This window comes from Hemibagrus wyckioides, linkage group LG08, assembly GCF_019097595.1.
Source record: "Hemibagrus wyckioides isolate EC202008001 linkage group LG08, SWU_Hwy_1.0, whole genome shotgun sequence".
In the NCBI taxonomy this organism is placed as follows: Eukaryota; Metazoa; Chordata; class Actinopteri; order Siluriformes; family Bagridae; genus Hemibagrus; species Hemibagrus wyckioides.
Window position 1 is genome coordinate 22,865,428 of NC_080717.1, and position 21,374 is coordinate 22,886,801.

A 21,374-nucleotide genomic window follows, 5' to 3' on the forward strand; every position below is an offset into this window, starting at 1 on the left:
TTCTCAACATTCATCAGTGTGTTGAAATTCATGAAGCAGGCTACAGATGTGATGGATAAGGGTTGGGTTGAAAAGCACTGGAAAATTCCTCAAGCATACTTTTACTAGACTAAAAACTCACACAGTGAACTTGATCAAACACTCTCCTCCGATAACGGAGCGTCCTCTGGAGCGGAGATAGTCTACCAGGCTTCCCTACAGAGACACAGACACAATCATCCTGCATTAGTGTAGCCATCCTTCAGGTTTGTACTTTAAAGATCCAGGGAGAAAATGTGACCGTTTTTGATTCACCATAATAAAATCCATTCTCTAGTGTTGCACAGACACATGACTGTAATCATCAGAAGATAATTCAGTTAACCTTAAAGCTTTAGAAATGTGTGTGTGTGTGTGTGTGTGTGTGTGTGTGTGTCATCTGAAACCAGATAAGAACAATACTAATGTACTGGGAGTTCATGTGAAATTCAGCATGTTACTCATCTAACCCCTTAAATGTAAAATACCATGCTGTCCTACAACTGATGGACAGACAGACTGATGGACAGTTGATTGGACAGGCAGATGTATTTTTCTGTAGATGGCCAGAAATTTAGTCTGGAGATCCTTAACATGAACATGTAAGAGGCATCTCAGTATGACAAACAGGAAGGAAGCTATTGCAGAAAAACCTCCAGCCATTTGACCTTGCTATGACCCTGACCCTGCTGGGCTCGATCCCAAAATCTGCCTGCTACGGTCAGTGATCATTCCACATAAATCCTTCATTCAACCACTCATTCTTGAGAACATCAGACGGACACACGGAGAACCTAGTGACGGATCCTGAATCCTCTCCTCCCAGTACAAAGCACGGACACTGACGTCTCCTTCCGTAAAACTTCGTCCTATCAATATAGGTTTTAAATATCTTGTTTTTCAGCATTGAATTGTAAAAAGCGAGCTCTTTAATATAAACCTGTGACCAGCTAAGCTTCAGTTTGAGCTCCTGTTAAAGAAACACCTTCTGACCAATCAGATTCGAGATCTGTTGTGTTCCCAGTGCCGGTTAAATGCTGTTCATGCAACTGACCTTAGCCATGTACTCTGTTACGATGAACAAGCTGCCTTTCTCCTCCACGATCACTCCCAACAGCTGCACCAGGTTATTGTGTCGCATTTGCCTACACAAGAACAACAAAAAGAAAAGGGCACGGATTTAATATTTCAGTCACCATAATCGCAGCACGAAAGCACAGGAGTCGAGTTTAGAAGGTCAGGAATAACCGCTGAGTGGACGTCAACACTCAGTGCGCCTTAAGGACGGATGACTTATATAATCGTCGTCATCTCTCCTCTCGTCGCACTCCACATACCCCTGCTTCTACCCTGCCACATGCTCCACAGTATTTCACTACGAAGTATTAGACTCCGCCTATTTCTCTGTAGGTCACAAATCAAGCTTCCACTTTAACATGGAAATTTCATCAGCGAGTAATCAAAGTCAGATAACTTACGTCATGACCGAGGCTTCTGCGATGAAGGCTTGTGCTGTGGCGTCATGCTTGATGCACTTCACAGCTACCTTCGTGCCTCGGTAATCGCCAACCATGACATCTGAGCAAAACAGGTCACGTCATTCACTGGATGATTAGCGTCATGCTTTGAGCTCTTTTCAGTCTTATCTTTCAGAGATTATACTCTGTATGCATTTTATTTTGATTATTTTTTATCCCCCCCACCCAAAAACTGTTCAAGCATCGTATCAGATTCAGACCAGGACGTGATGAATAATAAATATATCTGATAAACGATAGATCATCAGAAGAGGAATCTTTGCAGTCATCATAGGAAAGACGGAACAGGAAATGTCATCTTAGAACACCACGGAGCAGTAAAATGAGAAATAAGCAAAGGACAGCTTCTGCATTACAGCAGCACTGATACGTCCCACAGAGACAAAATGCTTCCATGTTTACAGAATGCTGTATATATATACACGCTTCAAGAGAACACCTTTAGACTAATGTGAAACCTACCTCCAAATTCACCCTTTCCAATTGTCTGAATGAGTTTCAGTTCCTTGAGGTTTAGAGCCCAGCCACCTGTGCAACAGAAACAGGAAGTGTGACTACGGCTAGCAGCATTGAACCAAAACAACACGGCTATGAAACCTAGCGTGTTTCCTTTTTATATGCAACAGAAGCACTCTTGTAGCAAGTAGTGCTATGCATAGCTCATTACTTTGCATTGTGGATACAGAAGCAGGAAGCCTAACCTGTCTGTTTTATCCATTAAATCTTACAGATCAATATACAGGTGATACACCGAGCAGACATAACATTATGACCACCTGCCTAATATTGTGTTGATCCCCCTTTTGCTGCTAGAACAGCCCTGATCCGTCATGCACTGTGTATTCTGGCACCTTTATCAGAACCAGCATTAACTTCTTCAGCAATCTGAGCAACAGTAGCTCGTCTGTTGGATTGGATCACACGGTCCAGCCTTCGCTCTCCATGTGCCTTATCCGCCCATGACCTTGTCGCCGGTTCACCACTGTTCCTTCATTGGACCACTTTTGATAGATACTGACCACTGCAATCCGGGAACACCCCACAAGAGCTGCAGTTTTGGAGATGCTCTGATCCAGTCGTCTAGACATCACAATTTGGCCCTTTGTCAAACTCGCTCAAATCCTTACACTTGTCCATTTTTCCTGCTTCTAACACATCGACTTTGAGGACAAAATGTTCACTTGCTGCCTGATATATCCCACCCACTAACAGGTGCCATGATGAGGAGATCATCAGTCTTATTCACCTCACCTCTGAGTGTTCATAATGTTATGCCTGATTGGTGTATGTAATATAAAACGAAATATCGGGCAGTTTGTCATGCACAGTATCAGAAATCAATTATTTTTAAGCGGCCAGAAATATAGAAGAGAGGAGATTTCTACAGATCTGTATTTGCCGCAGTGGCTTTACAACCATTACATAACACAGGTCAGGATGGTGACTAACACTCCATATAGTGCTTTTCCTTACATGGTGGCTTAATGTGCTGAGGAAAGACTACATTCATCTACATTTCACTTTTAATATCCTAAAAATGGAATTAGTTTACATCTCGGCTAAATCCCGGGGGAACACCGGGTGCAAGACGGGAATAAGTTTATATTTAAAAAAAAAAAACCTCAAGATTCTTTAAATTTACTTGTGATAAAAATGGTAAACGTTTTCCTAAACAGAATAAGTCTTTCAGTGCAGGTTTTTGCTGATAAAATGTGTTGTGTGAACAGTGCAAAAAGCTGTTTAACAGAAAAGGGAGTGTTACTATATCAACATTTTTGTGGTTTTTCACCCTTCACTAAATACCCATGGGTCAGTGCGCTGTGGCCGACGCTGCACTGTTTGTCCACTTAGTCGTGTCTAGATTATTATAGGAGATATTTTTCCAAAATGGTTATTTATTTCAACATTTCTCTCGCTATTTGTAATATATAATGGCTGATTAAGGGCTTGAGGTTTGAGATTTTGCACTTGGGAGGTGGGGGAAAAACACCCGGTGTTCCTGAGATAAGATCCAGATGCCTTAAAAGGAAAAGGCGCCGACTTAAAAGAAATCAAATTGAACAGCCATTCAAAATGCACAGGAGATGCAAACCTCTTCCCAGATGTTGCTTTAATTACAGCTCCTTTATAATTATTACGGTCATTAATATCTCACTTTGTAGCACACTCTACAAATGTATGGGGTCATCTGGAAAATTTCGAATAAATAATACGAGAGGAATGGAGGCTGTATGCTCTTACTTCTGGAGAACTCATCCTGCGCTGCCACGGTTCCCTCCATGAGCTTGGGTTTGATGAGTTTGGTGCAAAGCCCGTCCGCATCTTTTGTGTAGTGCTGCACACAAAGATCACCATCATCATTATCACACTTTGCAGTTCACTGCACCTTCATCAGCAAGGTGTGAAAATGCATTCATGTTCATTTCCTGTAGCATTTCTGTAATGTAACCCCATGGGACTGCTGTGGATAGAATCACGAGGAGACCATGGTCTATGAACTGCTGTTGCGGCTGTCGGTTTCTGTGTTCAGGACGTTAGAAGGCTTGGGCAGGAGGGAATTAGTGATAAATCAATAATGAACTCAGAAATGTTGACCTAAACTTATCACTCGATTATATGAGGATAGTTTCCCTACTGAGGCTGGTTCCTCTTAATGTTTCTTCCTCATATTGTCTCATGGAGTTTTTTTCCCCCTGAGGGACTGTGTTACCTCAGGCTTGTTCATTAGGGGTAAATTCATTTAGAACATTTTAAAAATGTTTATTCCGTTTTATTAAATGTCTGGTAAAGCTGCTTTGAGACAACGTCCATAATTAAACGCGCTCTACAAATAAAACTGAATAGAAATGGACTTGAATCGAATAACGTCTGTTTCCTTTGTTTGCTACGTTAACAGTTCATCAACAGAGGGCAGTCTCGTGCACAAAAGTTTTAGAATTCTGAATCTTGAACATTTAATCTTCACAATTCGGCTCATTCCGTGTGTGATACTGAGCAGGTTAACGGCTTGGTACCGAAGATCAGATCGAACCCCACATCTAATCTCTTCTACTGAAATGACACGCCGATGCATTTGATCTAAAATGGATCATACGATTTTGACAAACTTGAGTGCGCTCATTAATTCGAACCGCATACTAAAAATCTCATGTAAATATTACAAATACTCTTCTTTCCTCAAGTCAGTAATACATTTTGTCCAGACAACTGAAAAATAACACAGAAGCATTTTCACTAGAGCTCTCAGACTCCACCGCATGTACGCTGACTACCAGGATAAAGTGTTTAACCCTGCATCCTGAAAGTACACACACATTCACCCGTACAGAATACCCTTACAGTCGTAGTGTCAAAGATCTTTGCGGGTTAGAACAGAGCATGTAGTGCAACTGTTGCCACAGAAGTGTAACAATCATGCCTCTTCAATGTCTGACCTTTCTCTTTGTCACTTCCTTTTCATCAACTTTTCCAGGAACTGAAGTACAGGCAACTGTGAGGCAAAGCCACGTACGAGAGAGAGCTTCAATGGCACACTATCCAATACACACACACATGCATTACATGATGCATTAGTGATGCAAATGATGGCTAAAGTCAGACTAGCGCTAAACTCCACAGCGAAGCAACCTTGCTGGTCATCAAGCCTGTGAGGTGAGATATTCAAACTTTACTGCTGGAGGATACATTTAGCTGAATCCGGACACACAGATCAATAAAGCATCCTTTTACAGCCATTTCCAGTCTTGGTTAATAGACGGAATAAGTGGTGCTGTAATTCACACTGAAAGCAAAAGATAGATAAATAAATAAATAAATAAATAAATAAATAGTTGCTTGGTTCTAAATCCATCTACTTAAGACAATGAGAGAGAGAGAGGGGGAGAGAGAGTGAAAGAAAGAGAGAGAGAGACAGACAGAGAGAGAGAGAGAGAGAGGAGAGAGAGATAGATAGATAGACAGAGAGAAGGAGAGAGAGAGAGGAGAGACAGAGAGAGATAGAGAGATAGATAGAGGGGGGGGAGATAGAGAGGGGGGAGAGATAGACAGAGGGGGGATAGATAGATAGATAGACAGAGAGAGAGAGAGAGACAGAGAGGGGAGAGAGAGCAAAAGAAAGGGAGAGAGAGAGAGAGAGAGAGAGAGAGAGACAGACAGAAAGAGAGCAGGGAGAGAGAGAGAGAAAAAGAGAGAGAGAGGGGGAGGAGAGAAAGAGAGAGAGAGAGAGAGAAAGCAGGAAGCTAGAGCTTTGTGTCACCAAATGTGTCTTCGTCCAAACCTATTCAACCAATCAGCACACACCAGGAAGACAGATCCACCCCACCCCCAGAAAAGTAACTGGAATAAGTAACTCTGACACTAAATATAAACTATAAGTGGTATAACAGTATAATAATCATGAACAGTATAATAATCATGAACAGTATAATAATCACGAAATTAAATACATGAAACTTTTCTTCCCTCCTGTGTTTTTGAAGCAGCGTATACACTCACACACTGGAGGGAAAAAAAAAAGAAAGAAAAAACCCTGTATTTCCGGACGCCTCACACAGAAGTTCTCTCTGCTTCTGCGGCTGGGTCTGTTGTGGGCTGCTTCCTGTTTTAGCTATTTTGAGCCTGTCTGTGACCATCATTAAAAAAAAAAAAAAAAAACAGAAAGAAAGGTGGTGACAGAGGAGAAAGTCCGTTAAGCAGCTTACATTTAATGTCTGAACTAAAAGAAGCCACATTAGGAATTCAGCTATTCTGACTAGCAAATCTGAGAGGAAGTACTTTAGTACTTAGACAATGTCCATATGGTCACAAAGAATTAAGTTATACATCATTTATAATGTGAATCAAGCCACAGGTTAATCAGCCAACACTGATTTTAAAGGTGGCTGAAAATCTGTTCTTTCATGCTTTTCTCCATTGCTTGGAGTGGAAAAAATATATAAATAAAAAATAATGATTATCCTGATTATTCTGATAAAGCAGACAAAACTTTTCTTTTGATACAAAATCCATCCATCCATCCATCTTCTGTAGCGCTTATCCTACACAGGGTCACAGGAAGTCTATCCAAGGGGACATCCTGGACAAGGTGCCAACCCTCCACAAGGCACAATCACACAGACTCACCCACTACAGACAAGTAATAAACACCGATCATCCTCCATCACATCACATCACGTCTTTAAACTGGGGAAGAAAACCAGCGTACCCAGAGGAAACTCCACACACGGGGGTCATGGTGATATCAAACCCCAAACCATGTAGGTACGAGGCAAATGTGTCACTGTGCATGACCCAAGTTAATACCTTCTTCATATCGTTAGCTCTAACACAAGTCTACCACAGACATAAATAGCTGTGTTGACTGTCCATTTTCTAAAGGTGGCTACTACAACAAACCGAAAAACACAAACAGACGAAGTCTTTTACAAGGAAACACCATTCTGTATTTCCTTGCTTCAGATGTTTGTTTATCGTTGTGTTCAGTGCTATTGCTACATTTCTTTTGCTGTACACATACCATGTAGCTACCATGCACTGTATCATTTGTCCACAAAACCAACACTGAGGTCAATAGAACATAATTGGACATAATTGAACATAAATATAAAAAGCAGAACTGTCAAATGTCGGTATGTATTTTTTTTTTTTAAACTGTAGCATGTTTTCTTTTGTATAAAGCACAATAGTGATGTTTGCCAAGTGTCTATTTTGGGAGGAATGCGAGTCCTTCCTGTACAAAACTGTGCCAGTGTTATTCCCCCTCTCCCACGAGACACGTCAAGCCACATTGTCTTTTTGAACTGCTGCTCTTAGTGATCGTAGAGCAGGGGAACACACACTGGGGTGGGGGGCTTGGTCCAGTCCTGCTTCCTCTGTACACATGAGCACACACCGGGTTAGAGTAGCCCGTTCTTCCCATTCAGACTGCGACGTCATCAGGGTTCGAACTCATAAATAGCCAACAACAGGGCCAGAGCTTTTCTGCTGTGCAACCTGTTACCCAGGGGGTAATTTTCTTTAAAGCTGGAGACCAGAAACTGACAGACAGGACGCAGAAGATTTCTGACGCTTACCCACATTAATGTCCTGTGATTTTTTAAACTTCTATTCTATTTACTTCTATAAAACCTCACAACCTTCTACCAGGAAGTACACTCGTATCTGCTCAGTGTCTATTTTAGGTTAATCAATCTACACTGACTCTAAAGATAGCTGAAAATCTGTACACAGTGCTGTTTGCAGTAATACTTCATTAGTCACTTACTATAAAGAGAGAGCACGAAAACATTATTCATACAAACCCCAAACCCCCAGACTTCTCATTGATCCTCACCTCGACGAGCTGCATGAGGTTCTCGAAGTACACCTCTTCGTCGATGGTGAGTTTCCCGTTGTGGTAGATGATGCGGTAGTGCTCCACTTTGCCCTCGGAGCTCACACACAGCGTATAGTCTCCGGGGTAGTTGGTGCTCTCACGCACCAGGAACAGCCCCGTCTCGGGCGGGTGGAGCAGTCTCTCGGCCTGTTCGCGCGTTATCTTACCGTGGAACCATCTGAGGACGGCAGAGCAAAATACGCTCTCACAACACCGTACATGATCAGCACAAAGATATACTTTTATATAACAAGCATAATATTTATCTTCCTCAATAATTAAACATAATCCCGAGCAATGTTAGTGAGCTTGCTTTAAGTAATTGAACTGGGAATTTCTCATCTCAAATCAGAAGTGCTCCCTTGTCAGGTCTAACTGTGGCGCCAATGTAGTTATTTCCAGTCTAATCATTCCTAATCAATTAACATTTCATTTATCACGTAAAATACCACGTGTGTATAAGAAGCAGTCTGTCGTTATTAATGTCATCCTGCTTCCTGAATTTTAAGAACCTTCTAGAATTATTTAAAAATTTCTATTGCTAAAAGAAATAAAATAAATGTTACTGCTTTAGATTGATCCTGCTTAAAAACACACACTAACGCATGCAATTTCTTTATTATAATATGTTGACATTTAATCTTAAGATCTTATAGTGTATATGGTATAATATTTAAAAGGTTAAGGGACACATAACTGTGAAAACACACACACACACACACACACACACACATACACTCCAGTTTGTCGATCTATCCTTGTGAGGATTTTCCATTGACACAATTATTACTGTAACTATGCTACACACACAAGTCTCAGTAACCAATTATTTTTTATGAACTTTATATATTTATTACTATTTGGTTCTTTTTCATAAAACCTGCAGCTTTCGTAAAAAAGTCAAACGTCCCTGCAAGCTGTCAGATATTCCTTTCCCTGTGGGGACATTTGATCCTCGGTGAGAAATAAACACACGGAGTAAAGCTGAAGTTCAGGACAAGAAAAGACAAATTACAAGGTTCTAAAAAGAGCACAGCGTCGGACGCTTCTGCGGAGACTCTGGCATCAGAAGCATGCAGTCTGCGTTTCACAATTCCTACTGAATCTTATCCTTAACATAAAACCTGACCGCTGAGGAGAAAAGAAGGAAACCTGTTCACGTAATGTTCGGCACTGAATGAGTTCGAGCTTGCGTATAAAAAGAGGTGATAAAAGGCCAGCGAGGACTTTCAGAGTTAAATGACGATCATGATTATTTCATCGAAACAATCTTCTTCTTCTTTCGGCTTTTCCCCTTAGGGGTGGCCTCAGCAAATCATCTCTCTCCACCTATCCCTATCTTCTGCATCCTCAACACTAGCTTCATATCCTCATTTATTACATCCATATACCTCCTCTTTGGCCTTCCTCTTTTCCTCCTTCCTGGCAGCCCCATGTCCAACATTCTCCTACCAATATACTCACTCTCCCTCCTCTGAACATGTCCAAACCATCTTAATCTGTCCTCCCTAACTTTGTCCCCCGAACGTCCAACATGACCTGTCCTTCTGATGTACTCGTTATCACTTTATTACATATAATAATCAATAATCTCTTTAAAGACTGTAAACATGACTGAACATTTATTGGTCAGGCATTTAAAACCTTTTAATCCACAGTGCGACATGAATTCTCGAAGCTGATTGGTCAGAAGGTGTGAATGAATTGACAATGTTACGAGCAGCATGGCTCAGGCTGTAGTTTCAGCTGTAAGCATGAGCAATAAACTGATATTAATGATGTAAAACAAATCATCATTGACGTGGTTATGGAGAATTGCATGTAAACGTTCACGAAAGATTTTGGTAACAAACACTGTTTCATTTGTCCATTTCCCTGACATGGGAAATTCTTAAAAACAGATGATTTTACACTTCTCAATAACTGCACAAGAAAAGCGTCGGAGAGTCAGAGTCAGAACTAGAAGAGTCAGAACTAAAGGGTCAGGGAATAACAGGAACTAACAGGAATAACAGGAACAGGAACTAACTCAACTTGCAGACTTTTCATGGCATTAAACCTAACGAGATAATATGCGGGTCATTAATGAATTATAAATTGTAAACTTTGAGAGAAATCACTGCAGAATAATGAGGAATAACTTCAAGCTATAAAAAAATAATACAGTATGGAGTTGATAATGGCTCTCTACTTCACATTAGACCACCTCTGTGTGGATTAGTTCTGTGGGTTATTCTATAAAGAGAAACTCACGAATCAGTGATCTAAAATTATCAAAAAATAAAGCCCTACATCATTATTACATAAAGAATAAAAGAAGTGTTGCTATTACAGTTACCAAAATGTGTTACAGCATATGCATACACAATTACATACTTTTTAATAATAGCATTTATAGTTTTCAGACCAATTATTTAATTAATGTAATTCTAATAAAATAAAATGGCTTGTTATAGGGGTTCCATCCTGCTTAAAAACCACATGCGATATGCATTTTTTAATTTTATTCTATTAACCATCTGCAAAATTTATCTTATTTGGAATTGCCTTACTTTCATTTGGAGCGCAAAAATGAAAACTTTTACGAGGTTGTTATTCATTTCTTCTAGGATTTCACAATTTCTTTGCAATCATAGACATGAACGTTCCCAAATTACGGCAGATTTGGGCCGGGATTCATTCAGCCAAAGCCCTCTGTGATTCACGTGGGTCTAACATGAACACAGGTATCAGGGAAAGTAATTACACATCTGTCTTCACTGCTAGGAGTTTAAAAGAAGAAACCAGTCTCCAATTAAAACAACTAGACACAACAACTGCGATAAGTTGCATGACAAATGTGGAAAAATAAAAATTAAAAAAAGCTGCCAAAAAACTCAGTGGAATCTGGGAGGAAGTGGTTATTGAGAAAGCATAGAATGCGGCATCTTTGTGACGTTGAAGGAACATCGCCTTAGTGTCATTCATTTACAGCTAAAAATGGGAAAGAACTGTGCTGAGAGCGATCCGGTTCACGTTCCCCCGATTAAATCGCTGGGCTCATGCTGCCACGCTGTACTGACAGGCAGTAATTGAAGAATGACGGCTGAACTCTTTCCGACGTTCTCCCGGTATCTACATGTGCTTTTTGCATATCAGAAATTCAAGTGGCCTGTGTTTTGTTTTTTTTCCATTTCCCTGATCATCTAAAGAGGGTTATTTATTACGTCGCCTTGCTTTGTTTTCCTTTAAAACTGCCGACTGCTGATTTAAATGAGGCAGTGGGCGTGAGTGCAGGACACGCTATCAGGAAGACGTGTGTCATGAGCATGACTGGAGTAAGAGGACATCGATGATATCACGAACGCGGGAGCCAAATATAGCTCGTCCGTGTTAAATGTGGTGTGTCTGTGTTCTCCTGCACCAGTGTCTGTACTAACACACACCTCTCACACACAGACAGAGACCGATGCAGAGGCGCACACAGAGGCAGAGACACACACATAGGCAGAGACACACACAGAGACACACACGGATAGACAGAGGCAGGGACACACACATAGGCAGAGACACACACAGAGACACACACGGATAGACAGAGGCAGGGACACACACATAGGCAGAGACACACACAGAGACACACCGATGCAGAGACACACACGGATAGACAGAGGCAGGGACACACACATAGGCAGAGACACACACGGATAGACAGAGGCAGAGACACACACATAGGCAGAGACACACACAGAGACACACACGGATAGACAGAGGCAGAGACACACACATAGGCAGAGACACACACAGAGACACACACGGATAGACAGAGGCAGAGACACACACATAGGCAGAGACACACACAGACACACATAGGCAGAGACACACAGATAGACAGAGGCAGAGACACACACAGAGACACACCCACACACAGAGACACATATAGACACAGAGACACATATAGACACAGAGACACATATAGACACACACAGAGACACACACAGATGCATTGACACACACACAGGCAGAGACAGATGCAGACACACACAGATAGACAGAGGCAGAGACAGATGCAGAGACACACACAGATGCAGAGACACACACAGAGGCATAGACACACTCGGATAGACACACTCCAGTAGACACACACAGAGACACACAGATGCAGAGACACACACAGAGGCATAGACACACTCGGATAGACACACTCCAGTAGACACACTCCAGTAGACACACACAGAGGCAGGGGCACACACACACACAAAATACACCCACAAAACACTGAAATTTTAATTTTAAACATGTTCCCTGATATCATGTCCTCATACACAGGAATTTTACTTTAACTTACGATATTAGTGATGATAAAGTAATATCATAACTCATATAATCACAATAACAAAGTAATACAAACATTCCTTTTTACTGATCTCTTTAAAAGGCGTCTAAAAATTCCTTAGACGATCCCTAGCACTAGCCGGAGTATTCCAGTTATCCCAGGAGCCACAGAAGATTACTGCATTATTATAACAAAGCTCTGTATTTATTACACCACAGTTTCCTTTTTCTATATTTGTACCTTTTTTTTTAAATGCATAAAAATAAAATAATATATATATATATATATATATATATATATATATATATATATATATATATATATATATATATATATATATATATATATATATATATATATATATATATATATATATATATATATAAAAAACTAGTTAGCTAAAAGTATTATCACACTGCACTGTAAGTAATAAACATCACTATTGTGGCACACATGAATCTGTTCATCTGCATAGTAAGAAAGATGAAACTAGTTCTCAGGGCTCTAAAGCTCACCCCATCGTAACAGATCAGCTGATCAACTTACGGCATGAGGCTGAGCTTCCCGCCGGACTTCACCCCTTCTCTCTTCTGTACGTAGTTTGCTGGGATGGTCCCTTCTCGTCCCACTGTGTTCTTGGCTTTGTACCAGTTCGGGTCCTGTTATTTAAAAAGGAAATTTACCGAGAAGCCCTAGCAGCAGGTCCTATTAGACAGGACACGGATAACACAATGGTGTCAGGAGTGTTAAGATCCTGTGATAAGGACACACACACACCTTAGTGACTCCTATAATGGTCAGAACGTCTCCTTTACACAGGGGCAGGTCCTGGTCAGTCATGCCGGTGAAGTTGTACCGGGCCACACACTCCGTGCCTGGAGGCCAGATCGTCTAAACGAGAGGAGATGAAGCCATGGTGCTCAGCGGACACATTTAACACACACACACACACACACACACACATGCTCTTTCTCTCTCTTACACACACACACTCACTGGTCAGCACTGTTGCACTAATGTATTTTAATCAACATTTTGAATTAAATAAAATAAAACCACCATTTTGGAGAAGATTAAAAAAAAATATTAAAAGGTAGATACTAGATTGTCACCACTTCCTGTTATCAAGTGATAACTTCTTTATTTGGTTCTAGTAAATATTTAAGAAGGTGCTTGATTATAATATGCCCAAAAACCAACTTCAGATCCCAGTCTAGTCACCACCGTTCATTTCTGATACTTAAGCATTTAATAATTATTCTTTAACTAAAGTGCTAAAACACACACACACCCACACACACCCGAAACTAAAACTCACAACACATGCAACACTGCACACCTCTATTTCTAATACAATACAATCTGTTATAAAAGGATAAATAAAATAAAAATACAATCCAGTCTATTTACGTTTCTATAAACATTTCCAGTTCCAATCTTTTTTAATAGGTTACAAGATCTGAACCGAGTCACTCTTTATGGTCTCTAATATCTGATCCACCATTTTGTGTTGTAATCGACTCGACACCCATTCAGGCTACTTTAAATCGGTGGCATCTTTATTAATATTTCTGTAAAAAAAGGCTGTTAATGTGAGATGGCAAAATGCTCACTGTCTTTCTAAACTGGCTGCAAAAATTCTGATCAATAATTGTAATAAAAAAAACCCAACAACTTGGTCATCTTTTAGTTATATTTTTGCATGTGAAGATATTTTATCTGGCAACCGGTTTAAAAGGAAATAAATGAGTTCGTTAAACACGTGTGCAGCGAATGCAGCAGCTAATGCTCGTTTAGCCACGTCTATGCTAAGCAGCTCACGCTTAATTCATCCCCGCTCTCACCTGTATGGCAGACATATTGAGGCGGGTGTACGGAAGAAAGGAAAGAGGGAAGAGAGAGGGAAGGAGAATATCCTCTCAGTGTCTCAGCAGGTTGAGAAACACCATCAGCGCTGAAACTACACCATCCACCATCAAGTGTGTCCAGAACCTAGAAAGAGAAAACAAAACAAAAAAAAAAAAATCACACGGGTCAAAAACAGGAGGATAAATAGCTGATGCAAGAAAGTGAAGAGCTTCGGAATGACAGCCTACCAGCATGACCTCTTTATTCACGCCCTCATTGCCCCGTGAGACAACTTTAATCTGTACTCAAATGCGAAACAAGACTCGAGACTCTTCTGAAGCAGACAAGACCCTCCCAGAAATAACTGATCAAACCAACCAATCGTTCAGAAATGAGCGAACATATAAGGCATGAGCAGCTTAATAACAGGAAGCGCAAACACTTTCGAAGAGGAAGTGTCGGCTGCAGATTTTCCGATGCCTCAGACAGGAACTGGAGCTTGTAAGAGCAGAGCGATGCAGCGTGCGCCTCTGAGCACAGCATCGAGTTTGTTTCTAAACACGGACGAAAAGCACGGGCGGATCGGCACGGTTTAAATTCGCGATCCGTAATATTATCGCACACGAACCACGTCAAGCTTACTATAAAAACGGGAAAGAGAACACAGAAATATTTTTCACTGCACCACATCTGCCTCCTGTGGCTGCACCACGGAGCAACCCGAGAAGAGGAAATCCATCTCTGAAACCAAAATGAACTTGTGTCATGTTCTCATTTAACAAAATTCATCAGAAAATCACAGATGACGCAACAGATAATGAGCATTAAACTGTTCCAAACAGCACATCACTGGTGAAAATGCCCTGTGCATTTCAGCCAGCACTTCCTGTTCATGTAGCCCTGACTACACTTCCTGTTTTCACTGCACCAAGACCCGTTTCTGGAAGTTACTTGGTGTTTCTCTGAAATCCTAATTAAACAAAAATTGATTAGTCAGGCCTTTTGGCACACATATGTGAACACAGAGACAAAGAGATATGGAGAGAAAGAGAGAGACACAGAGATACCCAGAGAGAGGGAGATACACAGATACATACACAGACACACACGGAGATATGGAGGGAAAGAGAGACACTGAGACAAAAAACACAGAGATGTGGAGAGAAAGACACATGGGGGCAGACTTGCAGATACAGAGAGAGACAAACAAAGACACACACAAATATGGAGAGAGAGGAAGAGAGAGAGAGATACAGAAAGGGAGAGAGACTCAAATATGGAGTGAAAGAGAGACATGGAGAGAGAGACACCCCGAGACATGGAGACACAAACACACATGCATAGACACACAAAGGCAGATAGAAATTTACATATCATACATCTAATATCACAAAGAGCATTTACAAATAAAATAAAACAAAATATAATAATAATAATAATAATAATAATAATAATAATAATAAACAGCTCAAATATCTTTTATCATTTTGCCAGCTGATATTTCATAACTCCAATTGACAAACATTAAATACATCACATACAATGGCCATAGTCAGTTATTGTCTGCTGCTATGAGTTTTACAGTATGAGCTCACTTCCTGTGTTGCTCAGAGCAACGTTCTTGTCGTTAGCTGAACATTATGGGATGGGTGTGGGCTTGAAATGCAGACCGCAGCTCCCGTACACATCAGCCTTTACAGTCAGAGCATATAAGCCACTTCCCTTTAAAAACACACTCTTCCTCTGCTGATCCAATGGCCTAATTTTACAGCGGCTGGACAGGAACAGCATGAATCATTAAAAAGGCAGGACGCACGATGTCAGGCCTGAAGGAAGACTTCTTATATCTGTTGAGTCGAGAGTTCAGACGGTTAGCAGCCAGCTGGATAAACCGCTTCGTCAGGTCTCAGAAAAAGACGGAGCACCAAACCGTCCACTTTAAAAAAAAAAAAAAAAAAAAAAAGAGCAGAGGATAAGAACCAAACAAACTGACCAGTCTAAATAAAGGCAAGACCCCACCCACTCCGAGTATCCGGATACTTATCGTATACTTTTTGGGCCACAGAATCCTGAAGAATGCATCTTCCTTTAATTTGTCACCCGGGTGTAGTTACACAGTCATGCATCGGATATCACAGGAAATATTACAAAAGCATTTTGTCAAAGCACATTTCTCAAACCTGATGAATTCCTCAACTCATGTGCCTACTGAAAGCAGCGTGGTTCTCCTCATGAGAGCAGCTCATCACTAGCGTTACAGCCAGTGATGATGAGGACAGGAGGCGTGTTCAACGCGGCGGATTCTTCAGCCGCGTTTCAGTCTCGTATGACAGGACTCCCTCGGCTCCGATTGCCACTTCACCATCTGTGGCATTCCACTACGGGGAGGAAGCTGACGTACGTGTGCATGCACACAGCACACATGTTCAGTCATTAAGCGTGAAGGCGTGAAGCCTCAGTCAGTGCGCAGCAACACGCTTTTACGACGTGAACATGACATCTTATACCCGACTTCACGTTCAACTAATGCGCAAGCCTAAAAAAATATTTTTATATCGAATTCCTGATGCGTCACGTGTTTGGAGATGGCGGTGCTAATTTGTTGGTGGCTGCTATAATTTTGTGAAAGGTCAGCGGGTTCAAATAGAACAGCTTCTTTTCTCACTCACCGTTCACCAGCAACGTTCAGCCTCATATTAACGAGAAGGTCCAACGTAGAAGTAGTGACTGTGTCGGACTCAAACAGAAGTCCCAGAATGCAATTCAGCGTGGCTTGAACATGACCTGATGTACAGAGGCGAGACAGACTAAAGCACTAAAGTGCCGCTGCATCGCTCTGTTCAGGTAGAGAGTGCCAGAATCAGTGTGTAGCTGTAAGCCATTTGTGGGTGAGGCAGAAAAGCGTTCCAGTGAAAATAGTTTGAAAATTTCTGAAACTCAAAATGTCAACGCTGACGCCGCCGAAGAGCTCACTTTAGTTATAAATATTGAAATGCGAGTCGTTCGGGGTGGATTTTTCCTTGAAGCTGTTAAACAGTCATCAGTGTCTGAAAGCTTTTTAACCTAAAAAGATAATCACTGCGCAGAGACACGCGGACGTCACTGCAGAGGGGGAAAATATGATGCAATCGCATGAAAACACCTTGAAATGTGCGCCACAACAAAAAGCAGGATGCTACCGTTGGCAAAACAGCGCAAACTGTCAGTTGGGGCAAAATATCGTCTTGACATGAAGTAAATAATGGTGGAGTCTCATTCTTTTCTGTGAAACAGTGTGGGGTGTGCCCAGACTTGTACCCCATAAAAATGATATCATCACTTGAGGAATGCGTGTTCAGGGCCCAATCTAACACAAGAGCACTTTTCATCGCCGCTCCGTTTTAAGAAAGGCTGCACACACGAGGCAACGGGACGCTTGCGTGCTGCCGAATGAGACTTGATTCATCTGGATGAAAAATTCATGGAAAATTCCAGAAGGGCCAAAGCTTTTCTCCTCGTTCGCTCGGCGCACACAAGCGCTTCTGTGTGTGTTCAGTGAGATCAGACGAACCCGGTTCTACACACATGGTATGGATCAAATGCATGCACAGGAAGAGGCTTTTGAGGGGAATGGATTTCGTAGCAGATCTTTCATGGTGTTGTGCGTTCGCTTGTTCTGCACACAGAGCGTGATCCGCATCAGCGTGTACGAGCTGGGTGTCAATCTGATTATTAGGTTTCGCAAAGAAAAGTCTGATCAAAGGTCTAGGAAGCAGATAAGGACGCCCTGGTCTATAGAGAACGTAACGAGAGAGAGAGAGAGAGAGACAGCATCAGTCTCATAGTTTACAGAAGAAACCGTATCAAGAGATCAGCGTTACGCGTCACACGGGGGAAGAGCAGAAACTTTGAGTCTGACTGGACGTGACAATGCATTAAACATAAAAAGAACAGAACAGAAAAAAGAGATAGCGGTTGCCTGTTGGCGACATGAGGAACCAGGAAGTTAGCTTCAATATGAGAGTGGAGACATGATGTGCAAGCAGATAGACGCTGTAGGACAGCAAGGTCCACACCCGCAGCTGTTTCTATGTCCAGCAAAGTCCTTCTCAAAAACAAGCTGAACCCAGCAGAGCTACTGACGAGCACTTCCTATGGGTTAACATCAGCTTCAACACAGGAAAACTGCCGGCAAATCCAAATCGTTATCATATCATCATTTACTTCTTTATGACGTTCAGCTCAATAAAACCATACATAAAACTCACTTCGATATGATACTATACATTTTTCAAAACATTGGCTGAAAATATACCTTGGCTTGATTCATTTTAATTGTTTATTCACTCACACAACATTAGCTGGATTATTATGTAAGCTGTCCAAATGTGCTTATTGTTCGATATGTGGTCATGGAGAGCCTCGCTCCCGACAATACGATAATATACACCACAATGTAAAATCTCTACAGAGACGTCCTAGGCACTGGGATTCATTACAGCCATTAACACATCGTTACTATTTCTGGAGTCGTCTTATTTGGTCTAGTTGTGCAGAGTGCTAATGCTCATTACAGGTGTATTTAATTCTGTGCCTCTGTGGGATGAATTCAGCCCGTCTATTCATTACTCTAGATTTTATTCACCAAACTCCTGTATTTGCTTACAGAAAGTAAATACAGTAAACATACAAGACAAATGTAGCATTAGCTTTGTGTGTCTGTCCTGCCTGTCTGTATGTCTATATGTAAATCTTTCTGCCTGCCTGCTTGCCTGCCTTCCTGTATGCTTGCCTACCTACCTACTTGTCTGTTTGCCTGCACATATGTCTTTGTCTGCTTGCCTGCCTATCTGCCTGCCTACCTACCTGTCTATCTGCCTGATTGCCTTTCTGCTTAGCTGCCTGTTTGCCTGTCTACACATATGTCTTTCTGTCTGTCTGTCTGCCTGCCTGCCTGTTTGCCTGCCTGCTTACATGTCTGCCTGCCTGCCTGCTTGCATGTCTGCCTGCCTGCCTGCATGTTTGCCTGCTTGCACGCACATATGTCTTTCTGTCACCCTGCCTGCCTGCATGTTTGCCTGCTTGCATGCACATATGTCTTTCTGTCACCATGCCTGCTTGCATGTCTGCCAACCTGCCTGGCTGCTTGCATGCCTGGCTGCCTGTCTGTTCCTTTCAACTAAGTCAGTAAATGGGAGTGAACATAATTCCCACACTTGGCCACTTTGAGGAATATTCCAGTGCAGTGTATGTTCCAGTCAAGTATGTTTGATAACCAAGGACAAGATGTGACTTGTCTCCCTGAACTGAGAAAAGACAAGAAAGCATTTACTTGTGAAAGCAGCTGTTGCATTTTGTCAGTTAATCTTCAAAACATGCGACTATGTTATATACATAATACACATTTACAAACAGGTCAAATAAAAAAAATATATATACACACACACACACACACACACATTATATATATATATACACACATATATATACATACACATTTATTTATTTATATTTTTGTAAATAGGTGTCACAAGAGTGTTTCATTTATTTTTTTTTCTATTTTAATTCTAATTCAATTCTAATTTGTTGCACTTTTTATTTATATATGCACTTTTTATACAGCTTTTTATTTGGCTCAACCTCGTAAAGATCACGCTCTCATAATAAAGCCACGGAATTCAGTATGAGAAGGAGACAAATTGATATCAAAGCTGTTTTGATATTAACAGAGAGAGAGAGAGAGAGAGAGAGAGAGAGAGAGAGAGAAAGAGAGAGAGAGAGAATGATATCCCTCCCTTCTGAAGAGCACAGCTTCTTGGCTCATGGTCGTGGATGGCTGTGACACTACTGGGATTCAAAACTGTGATCTTTTCATAAAATGTGTAAAATGATTCAACTCCACTGGTAGCATGTGATCACAAATCCTGAAGGAGTCGCGTCCTGTCTGATTTACAGCTACATGAACAAATTTACAGATATATGTGACAGATATTAGGAATTAGGGGAAAGGGTGCAGAATTCCTTTATCGGCATTGGTGTTCAGAGATCTGAAAGAGGAAGTAGTTTTGAAATGAATTTTGTGAGCGTTTGAGGGCAAGATCAGACAGGCCATGAGCATGCTGACCCCTGGTCACAGAGCATCTCACTCTTACTCATGTACGCGCTCACTTTCTTTAATTAACTATACACAAACCGACCTTAAAATAGATTAGAGTGGTGTGCATTTAGCAAAACAAACACCATTTCCTTTACGACTTGCTCGAGCAGAGAATCAATCAAAGAAAGCTGTAAAATCAATTCTGCAGCTCAGATATCTCTGGTCATCTCCGAAACCAAGAGCCAAAAGCGGACGAATCCTGGACGTTACTTCATGATGGAGCTATTTGTTTTTATTTGCAGTTGCAGAAATGTAGATTTAACAACTAGATTCCTTAGTGCGCAAAAAGCGTGGCTAGATTTGACTTGATGATAGTGTGACACACCTCAATGCTGTAACGTTTACTGGCAGCACAGTAAATCTGAAACCAGTAATGTGAAACCAGTCATGTGGACCGGGAAGCACACCGTGGTACTGAACCCATGGCTACCTGTAGGAGCTGGTGAGATTTCAGGTGCACTGGAACTGTGCTACGATTCCCGTGAATGTGAACACAACTAGCACGTCGGGTTCAACCTGGAAGTAAAGTAACCTGCGTGTGCGTTTTAGCCGATAACGACATCATTAGTTTCCATGACATGTGTGATCATGAGTTTCAGGGGAACGTTGTGAGACACAGAAACCTCACTGCACGATGTATCTATCTTCCACACGGTCCAGCCTTCGCTCCCCACATGGATCAATGAGCCTTGGCGCCCATGACCCTGTCGCCGCTTCACCACTTCTCCATGCCTCTGACCACTTTTGATAGATACTGACCACTGCAGACCGGGAACACCCCAGTTTTGGAGATGCTCTGATCCAGTGGTCTAGCCATCACAATTTGGCCCTTAGTCAAACTCGCTCAAATCCTTACGCTTGTCCATTTTTCCTGCTTCTCATACATCGACTTTGAGGACAAAATTGCTGCCTAATATATCTCACCCACTAACAGGTGGCAGGATGAGGAGATCATCAGTGTTCTTAATTTCACTTCTCAGTGCTCATATTGTTATGCCTGATCGGTGTATATGCACTATGCGTGAAGAACATAGCCATATTTTTATACACACACACACACACACACACGGTTGTGTTCTCCATGCACATGTTGATGCAAGACTAACACAAACACACTACGCTTTGATAGAATCATGCGAGTCTGAA

At 41.5% G+C, this 21,374-nt stretch overlaps 1 protein-coding gene across 2 annotated transcripts in view; it reads right to left on the reverse strand.

The window, feature by feature from the left end:
- csk (C-terminal Src kinase) overlaps positions 1-21,374 on the reverse strand; it is a 32,668-nt gene that overhangs the window by 3,985 nt on the left and 7,309 nt on the right. The window contains exons 1-10 of one of the 2 annotated variants that reach the window (XM_058397448.1): positions 14,341-14,515; positions 14,089-14,236; positions 13,022-13,135; positions 12,791-12,903; positions 7,888-8,107; positions 3,798-3,891; positions 2,019-2,084; positions 1,497-1,596; positions 1,073-1,163; positions 122-195 (exon numbers count right to left, since the gene is read on the reverse strand). In XM_058397448.1, coding sequence (XP_058253431.1) covers positions 122-195; positions 1,073-1,163; positions 1,497-1,596; positions 2,019-2,084; positions 3,798-3,891; positions 7,888-8,107; positions 12,791-12,903; positions 13,022-13,135; positions 14,089-14,103 — 887 coding nt within the window. In that variant the 5' untranslated portion in view covers positions 14,104-14,236; positions 14,341-14,515. Of the gene's footprint in view, positions 1-121; positions 196-1,072; positions 1,164-1,496; positions 1,597-2,018; positions 2,085-3,797; positions 3,892-7,887; positions 8,108-12,790; positions 12,904-13,021; positions 13,136-14,088; positions 14,237-14,340; positions 14,516-21,374 lie in introns of those variants that run through there. The other variant, XM_058397447.1, reaches the window with a different exon arrangement.